The sequence below is a fragment of the Drosophila busckii genome, unplaced genomic scaffold (genome assembly GCF_011750605.1).
Source record: "Drosophila busckii strain San Diego stock center, stock number 13000-0081.31 unplaced genomic scaffold, ASM1175060v1 hic_scaffold_52, whole genome shotgun sequence".
Taxonomy (NCBI): Eukaryota; Metazoa; Arthropoda; class Insecta; order Diptera; family Drosophilidae; genus Drosophila; species Drosophila busckii.
In genome coordinates this window covers 82,994-92,569 of record NW_022872762.1, presented here as the reverse complement: position 1 = coordinate 92,569, position 9,576 = coordinate 82,994, and the positions used below count along the sequence as shown (strand labels likewise).

At 38.2% G+C, this 9,576-nt stretch overlaps 2 protein-coding genes across 2 annotated transcripts; both read left to right on the top strand.

The window, feature by feature from the left end:
- The first annotated feature begins 5,305 nt into the window (after window positions 1–5,305).
- LOC108594975 (phenoloxidase-activating factor 2-like) lies at window positions 5,306–6,627 on the top strand. The gene is made up of 3 exons (XM_017980111.2): window positions 5,306–5,461; window positions 5,515–5,660; window positions 5,719–6,627. Exons 1-3 carry the CDS (start codon window positions 5,398–5,400, stop codon window positions 6,625–6,627), a joined length of 1,119 nt encoding a protein of 372 aa, XP_017835600.2. The 5' UTR covers window positions 5,306–5,397.
- A 1,779-nt stretch (window positions 6,628–8,406) lies between these two features.
- Window positions 8,407–9,294, top strand: LOC108603988 (phenoloxidase-activating factor 2-like). The gene has a single exon (XM_033294850.1). It carries the CDS (start codon window positions 8,489–8,491, stop codon window positions 9,257–9,259), a length of 771 nt encoding a protein of 256 aa, XP_033150741.1. The 5' UTR covers window positions 8,407–8,488; the 3' UTR covers window positions 9,260–9,294.
- The last annotated feature ends 282 nt before the right edge of the window (window positions 9,295–9,576 follow it).

Sequence of the window (9,576 nt, the reverse complement as noted above, 5' to 3'; positions counted from 1 at the left end):
AAGATACGTCGCCAGCAGGCCGACAAAATGTTGCTTTCTCTTCTTTGCATGCGCTTTGTTCTTCCTTTCGGTGTCCACTTTCCTTACATTTTTTTCATTAATTTCTTATGCATTGCTCTACGCGTAAATTAACTACAATTGTTTCTGTGTGCCATTCACTTACATTTAATCTTCATCTTCATCTTTAACTCCAAGCGCTTTTCATTCATATGGGACTCTCGACTTGACTCGACTCGACTCTCATTCCCATTCCCATTCGCATTCGCATTCGCATTCATTCTGCCTGCCAGGATTCGTTCATTTCCTTGGCATTTGTTTGTCCTGCTCATTGTTTGCACATTTTTGCGAGTTACGCCTTCACGCCACGCCCACGCACAGCCCAATCTACGTCATTGAGTGCTAAAATAAATCAAATTGTAAAAGCAAGAAAGCGCAAAAACAAACAACAAAAAGCGAAATAAAGCAAAACAAATCTTAAATGAAAACCGTAACCAGCGCCTGCATTCAGTTGAGCTGCGGCTTCTGCTCTATAATCTGCATGCTCACACACCATAACTGTGTGTGTGTGTGTGTGTGTGTGTGAGTCCAGTAATAAATGTCATGATATGAAATTTATTTACGCGCCACGAAAAGCAATGAAAAGCAAAGCGAAGCAAAGGAATGCAGCAATAACAAGCAGGCCAAAAGCCAATTAAAGCCGCTCTCAGCAATAAAAGCCATTTAGAGTCTTAGAAGGGCTCGATACTGGACATATAAGTGTAAAGTAAAAGTGTGGCTAACATTTCATATTTTTAACTAGCCCCATCGCTTTGCAATTATCTCCACTGCAAGTGATTATAGAAAAGTAATCAATGTTCCAGGCTGCTAGACAAATGTCATTGTCATTCGTCGAGTGCAATTAATTTATGGGTCTTAACGCTTGAATGCAAGACAAGAATAAAATGAATAAATGTCACAAATGTCCAGCGCACTCATCAATCAATAATCCATTTATTTAATGAAATTATTATTGTGGGCATGGGCGTGGGCAAACGAGCGCATGTGGGAGGGAATCAGTGGCAGTGGCAGTGGCAGTGGCAGCGAATTGATTTCGCTGTTGCAGCGAGTCTTTAGTTAATTGCTTTCTACATGATTTACACGCGTTGTTTCAACATCTGTCCTCTCTACTCACTAAACACACAACTAAAGACAATGCAAGTGACGTGCCAATTTGACATTTGAGACAAGCGTCGTTGAGAGACGCCACTTAAACTTGGCATGAGCTCATAAACAAACACAGGTTGCATGTCCTTTCACACATACAGACACACGTCAACACACACACACAGACACATACACATGTACATACAGATAGCTCATAAAAATGTGAGCTGACAACAGTTTTGTATGAGTTGTAAATGTGAACGCTGTCAGAATCCGTCCGTATACACCCCCAACCTAAAACGGCTTAGGTTTCATGCCTGCAGCACGCAATCCTCTCATGCTTTCAGTCAACACACACACATACAGACTCGTGTGTGTGTGTGTGTGTTGGCGTTGGCGTGCGTGCTTTGCCTTTTGCCTGCTGTTTTGTTGTGTGGATGTGTTAATTACAGAAAAATTGCGAGAATTTGTATTATTTACTTTGTTATCCAGATTGAGCTTAAGCCTTGTTTTAGTTGTTGTTAGAGGCGCATTGTGTTGCGTGCTTTGTTTCTAATTGCACATATGTGAATATGTTTGCAGACACTTTTAGCCGCTTAGGTAAGCTCTTTGTTGTAAAAAAAGGCATAACAAAAAAGATTTGCTTTGCACTTGAAGCTTTCAAGGCACAAGGTATTCATAAATTATTTATTTATTTTTATGCATTTTGCATTCACTATCTGCTGCCTTGAACTTTTAGATTTAATCAAATTTCTGCCACATATTGGCTGACATAGCTACAAATTTGCATCAAGTGCAGCTCCTACAGCTTTGGCTCATCATTCACCAAAAACTTTATTGTATAAAATGCAAATTGTTTTACAATTTGAATTCATTTGGGGTTTAGCCAGCCCCCCACCCACTCAATTCAACTTGTTGTTGTGTATTGACAAGCAAACAAAACTCAGCAACAACTGCAGGCAAACAAAAAATTATATATAACAGCAAACTTTAGCCAAGGTGTTGTTATATTTGGTAGCTTATTGTTGATATGGCTGCTGCTGCTGCTGCTGCTGTTATTGTAGTAACAGGTGCGCACAGTCGCTTTCAAAAGTTTATTGTTTAGCTGACGTGATTTTATTTTAGAATCATTGCTGCTGCTGTTCTGCGATTTGCATTGCAAAATATATGCATATATTTTAATTTTGATGCTTTGGCTTGTTATTGATTTTGGCAGCAGCGAACAAAAACTTTTATTTTTTATCAGCAACTTCTTGTGTGTGATTCTTATTAATTACCAGCTGGCATTTGTTGTTAAAGCAAGAAGCGTATAATATAAACAAGTATATAGTATTTTAGCTACAGCTTTTATAGCAGCTTGCAAGTGAAACTGAAAGCGACCCAGTTTGTGTGCCCGCCTCATTAGGCAGTGACCAGCATTTATCCCACTTGCAACTTGCAGCAGCAGCAGCAGCGTTAGAAAAAAAAAAGAATGTATAATACACCAAAACTGGGCTAATTAATTAACGCCCTGGCACGCAGACTGAGCGCCTTTCATTTTGTGGCAACTTCATTACCGCGTGCCTCAGTTGCAGGTTCAACTTTAGCCAGCTGATAACCTTTTGTCAGTAGTTTATTTCGACTCGCTTAATTAACTTTAGCCCACCAGGCTTCAGAATATGATTACGAAAAACACAACACAGAGTTGAAACAAATAAGTTTCAAGCTAAGTAGTTTTAAATATTTTGCTAATTAGCTCGATATAAAAGTGATAATTATATATAAAAGTGAAAACATTAAAATGTACAATTTAGTCAAAGTTGAAACACAGCGCACTAAATAAATTAAACCAAATTTAATTATTATTTATTAGCTAGTGATTTTTTTTTTGGGATATTGGGTATATAACAAACTGAATTAAGCATTAGTTAAACCTTATAACCAATTTAGCTTGTTTAATTTTATATTATTTATCTATAAGTTTTAGTGAGTGCCAAATCTTAAGGCACGTTACATTAGCACAATTGTTTATTCTAATATTACACATCAAAATAAATATGAGAAAATATTCTGCTTTAATATTTTAATAAAAGAAAACGAGCAACTAACCATAGTTTTAAGTTTAGCAAAGCCTACATATTTTTAAATTTAGTCATAATTTGCGCACTAATAAATTATAAAATAACAAACTGATTTTTGTCTAGCTTAAAGTACTTCTTATCACTATTGCAAAGCAAACAACTTTGTATTTCAATTTAATTAACAACAATTTTTTCTGAACTAAGGGCTACTCTGTAAGGGGCTGTCCATATATTACGTAATCGCCTAGGTGGGGGGAGGGGGTTATGTTTGATTACATGAAGAGGGAGGGGGTCTTGGACAATGATTACGTAATCATTTTATACAAATATTTTTGTTAAAAGTATTTGTTTAAAAATTTAGTTTCGCGCCGATTACTCCGCCAATAAGTACCGAATGGAACTCCGAGGAATCTCCGTTTGAAAATATAGATTAAAAGAACAAATTCGCTTATTTTATTCTTTTGATTACGAAATCATTTGGAGAGGGAGGTTGTTCATTGTAATGATTACTTTGATTACCAGGGGGAGAGGGGTCAAAAATCGCCCGAAAAACTGTTGATTACGAAATATATGACAGCCCTAATAGCACAATTTTCTTGTCTAAAAGTGTTCACAGCTAAAATAACAACTAGCAGAGCTGACTCTAGACGTGCTGTAAAGCACTCAAAGGCGTAAATAAATACGCCGGCCACAAAGGCAAAGGTAGGCAATGCCATTTGTTTGCACATTTCGTGTTTCGTTTGTATAGGGCACAGCTTAATGTGAGACTGCATGTGTGTGTGTGTGTGTTAATTTGGCAACATAGACACGTAGGAACATGCAAACAGTTTTCAAGAGCATACACCTCAAAGTGAAAATAGCAGTGTGACCAAATTCATGTGCGCTCCCAAGTGTTTGTCTAGCTATTGCTATTAATTTGTACACACTTCATAATAGTAGCTCCGTCAATATTTTGACAACATTTTAACCAAAAAGTGTTGAAAACTGTCGCGCTGTAAATATTTGTGAAACATAACAAATTTAATAGAATTTTCCATGCTTGTAAACTTTGCTTAGTACAGCAAATTTAATTGCTGTTCTGCCATTGCCAATCTAAATGCTGTCTGCGGCATACAGTTGCATCAATCAGTGGCTGTTGCAAGCTTAACGAGAGGCACGTTACCGATTGATCCACAAGCGCAAAAACTGAGCACAGGCCACCGACATATCTTGCTTGCATGTCAATGTTGCCAGTTGGCGGTGTATGCCAATGACAATGTCTACGGGCTGCAAGACAAAAGATTCAAGTGCCTGCCAGCCAACCAGACTGCCAGCCTGGCTGCCTGATTGCTGGGCCCATACAAGTCATCAGACATGTTCAGGAAGTCAGGAAGTTAGTTAGGCGGGCTGACCCCAACTAGCAAGCTGCACTTTGGCGCTGGCATAATGTCAGCTGCGACAAGCTGTTCAGCCAGCAAATTACATGCAGGCAGAAGCCCCAACAAGCGCAGGCAGCAGCAGCAGCAGCAGCAACCTTAAAGCCGCCAGCAGTTCGACTGCGCTTTAGTTTCTCCCAAATGAGCTGGCATTTGAATATGTTTGCTGTCTCTGGTTGAACATTAGCTTAACTAAAAATGAAATAAGCACATTAGAAGAGAGGAAGGGAGAGAGATAAGAAACGCCAGTAGCTGATAACAAGTCTGCTTTGCTAAAAATAGAATTCCCGGAAACTTGCTGTTCATTTTATACACTTCATGTCCAAATTTCAGCGAATATCAGACTTATGAGTATTCGAATGTTATGTTCACTTCAATGCAACAAGCATTTGTTTATATGAAAGCATATCAAAGACTTATCACTTTAATATAAATAAATGAGCTACATTTCAATGAAAACTGGACTGATATGGTCCAGTTTTTATTGTGAATAAGTTTATATAAAGATTACATAATAAATTTCGGAATTATGTATTTTGGAAATACCAAGCATTTATTATATTATATATTCTAAATCTTGGAATTTGTCAGTCTGAATTATGGCAGCGTTTTTATTTTAATATTATATTTATTTATATATAAAAACTCATAAATTGCACACTTAGTTGAAACATTCTACCAAGGCGAGCGGCAGTTTATTATCAACAATCGTGGAGCGCAGAGTCCGGCAATTTTTAGCTCGTTAGTGGTGCACAAAAATTGAAAAATTAAGCCCAAATATGGGCAAAGTATACGCCTGCCTAATTTTACTGTTGCTATGCTATCAAAACTATGTTTATGCTGGTGTGATTAAAGAATTTAATATTTTGCAAATTAACTAAGCAATTCACTTACAGATTGCGGCACTCACTCAACTTGCGTCTTGAGCTGGCAATGCGTGAAGAAAGCTGACCCCAATGTAATAAATTTTCGAAGTGTAGACAGTGATGTTAATGCTATTTGCAAACATAAATTGCAAGTGTGCTGTCCAAATGCGGATATTGTGAGTAATTAATTCAAAAAATGCTATGCAGCAGTATTTAAAAAAAATTATTAAACAGATAAAACAAGAAATGCCAATGCATACAAATGTGGCATGCGGCAAACATAATTTCCATGCCATACAACAGGATCATGTTAATGAGAATACGCAGTTTGCGGAATTTCCGTGGGTTATGGCGGTAATAACCAAGTCACCGATTAAATTCATGGGCGGCGGCTCACTGCTGGCGCCCAACGTGGTACTCACAGCAGCTCACAAATTACTAAATCAAAGCGCGGAAGATCTTCAAGTGCGTGCCGGAGACTGGAATATTATGAACAACACTGTGGAAGGTCTTGCCCATGTAAACAGGGCCGTCGCGCAAGTGATTCTCCATGAGCAGTTCGACATCAAGGCTGGCACCTATGACATAGCGCTGCTGATACTCCAACACCCAATAGCTTACTCAGCTCACATACAGCCCATCTGCTTGCCACGCAAATATGAATTCCTCGACTTAAAACGCTGCTTTATGGCTGGTTGGGGTACGGAAAATTTTGATACTAAAGGCGGCTTTAGTGAAGTTATGAGGAAGGTCGATCTGCCGTATATGAAGCGAGCTGAGTGTGAAGAGAAAATGAAGGCAACTAAACTCTCAAATAGTTTCAAGTTACATGAAACAACAATTTGTGCAGGCGGAGAGGCAAAGCAGGATGCCTGCACTAACGATGGCGGCTCACCACTTTTCTGCCCATTGGCCGATCTTCCCAATCAGTACTTTCAACTGGGCATTGTGTCTTGGGGCCTGGATTGTGGCGTTGAGGGCGTTCCAGGCGCCTATACCAATGTTTACTATTTGAAAGAATGGATACACTCAATACTGCATCTCATGGGCTTAGATCCCAATCAATATATGCCAGCATTTACTTTGGAATATTTTAAGCGCACGCAAGATTATCTAAACAAAGAGCCAGAGCCTCTTATCTAATTTTCTATAGAGTCTTAGTTTAATGCGTGTATTATTTGATTCAAATGCGCCTAATAATATACCAAATGTTTGCATAAATAAAATTAAAGTTCATTTTAAAGCACATACACATACACACGCACACACACTTTGGTTATTACTCTAGCAACATTTCAAATGAGCAATTTTCACATATTTAGATGGCAACATTCACAGAAATAACCAGAAGGCGCTCCAACACAACAATATAGCCAGCCAGTCCATTCACAATTTTGCATCCAAATTCATAATGATGATGATTGGTAATATGACGACATTGCATACATTGCGTATACGCAACGCTTTGTTATTAGGCATGTACCTAGTATATAGATAAGAGCTGTAAATTGTGGACTAAATTTTGTTGTCTTTTTTGTGAATTGTAAAGCAGCTCTGCAGTCTAAAAAAACATAAAATAGTTTCTTAAGAAACTTTATCTCTGTGCTGAAAGTTTTGTGCGCTTTATCAATCCACAGACAAAATCAAAAAATAAATAAAATTATAGATCAAACTTTAGTCATCTCGTAGCAATTAAAAGCACAATCAACTTACGCTGCAATCAAAAATGAAAATTATCAAAATCATATGTTGGAAGAGTTGCGTCGGCAGCGTCGTTTGAATGTCGCGTCAGCACGTGCACCGCGCTGTCTATATTGAAAATTTAAATGTAAGTAATTCCTTAGTTATTTATCCGATCGTTCAATCGTTTCACAATCGGTCGAAAACATGACTAGGCAATTTTGTGGATTTATTTCAGATTTTAAAGATTTATTGTACTCCTTAAATATCGCTTTTCGAATATTGCGGAGGGGGAGGGAGGAGGAAATAAAAAAAAATAAAATAAAAGCGTAGTGTCCAGGATATAGAGCACCTACATACCAAATTTTGGTTCTCTAGCTTTTATAGTTTTGCTGAAGGAACAGCGCACTCATCAGGACGGAGCAGACGACATGGCTATATCGAGTCAGCTCGTCGAGCTGATCAAGAATATATAAATAACTTTATGGGGTCTGCCACGTCTCCTTCTCCCTGTTACAATACCTTTGAGCACCGTTCATAAATACCCTTTTTTTTCATTTTTTACAAATTGTCCGAAATGATATAAAAGCTACTTACATTTTTGGCTTCGTATTTTCATACAAGTGTTTCAGATTTATATATGAATCTACATTTGAAACTATAATAAGTACATATATGTGTATGTTTTTGTATTCAGTCATTTATGTATTGTAGATTATATTTATTTATATATATAAACTCATAAATTGCACACTTAGTTGAAACATTCTACCAAGGCGAGCGGCAGTTTATTATCAACAATCGTGGAGCGCAGAGTCCGGCAATTTTTAGCTCGTTAGTGGTGCACAAAAATTGAAAAATTAAGCCCAAATATGGGCAAAGTATACGCCTGCCTAATTTTACTGTTGCTATGCTATCAAAACTATGTTTATGCTGGTGTGATTAAAGAATTTAATATTTTGCAAATTAACTAAGCAATTCACTTACAGATTGCGGCACTCACTCAACTTGCGTCTTGAGCTGGCAATGCCTGAAGAAAGCTGACCCCAATGTAATAAATTTTCGAAGTGTAGACAGTGATGTTAATGCTACTCCGCCCCCGTCACCAAGTGGTGCTCGGCAGGACCGTTCGGATAATCTTGTAAATAAAATTCAAAAAATGGAATTTTTTTGGCTTAAAATTATTAAACAGATAAAAAAAGGTAAATAGCGAGACAATGGCGCTTTAAGTACGAAATGCGGCAAACATAATTTCCATGCCATACAGAAGGATCATGTTAATGAGAATACGCAGTATGCGGTATATCCGTGGGTTGTGGTGGTAATGACCAGGTCAGTGCACAGTGACCAGGTCGGCTCACTGCTGGCGCCCAACGTGGTACTCACAGCAGCTCACACATTACTTAATCAACGCGCGAAAGATCTTCAAGTGCGTGCCGGCGACTGGCATAACAACTCTGTGGAAGGCATTGCCTATGTAGACAGGGACGTTGCGCAAGTGATTCTCCATGAGCAGTTCGACGAGAATATTGCCGCCTTTGACATAGCCCTTCTGATACTCCAGCACCCAATAGCTTACTCAGCTCACATACAGCCCATCTGCTTGCCACGCAAATATGAATTCCTCGACTTAAAACGCTGCTTTACGGCTGATTGGACTATAGTAAAAACTAAAGGCGCCTTTCGTGAAGTTATGATGAAGGTCGATCTGCCGTATGTGAAGCGAGCTGAGTGTGAAGAGAAAATAAAAACAGTTGAACACTCAGATAGTTTCAAGTTACATGAAACAATATTTTGTGCAGGCGATGAGGCAAATCAGGATCCCTGCTCTATCGAACCCGGCTCAGCACTATTCTGTCCATTGGCCGATCTTCCCAATCAGTACTTTCAACTGGGCATTACTTCTTTGGTGCAGGATTGTGACTATAAGCCAGCTCCAGGCCGATATACCAATGTTTACTATTTGCAAGAATGGATACACTCAATACTGCATCTCATGGGCTTAGATCCCAATCAATATATGCCACCAATTACTTTGGAATATTTTAAGCGCACGCAAGATTATCTAAACAAAGAGCCAGAGTCTCTTATCTAATTTTCTATAGAGTCTTAGTTTAATGCGTGTATTATTTGATTCAAATGCGCCTAATAATATACCCAATGTTTGCATAAATAAAATTAAAGTTCATTTTAAAGCAAAGAGCGTTACTTTAATATTGAAATATTTTTTGCCGAGCAGCGTCAAGCAGTTTGATAAGCATCGAGTGAAACAAATAGCGAAACAAAACAAAATTGCCAACAAATTTTTGACAGGCAATTTGCCTACACATCTCCCACACATACACATACACACGCACACGCACACACACTTTGGTTATTACTCTAGCAACATTTCAAATGAGCAATTTTCAC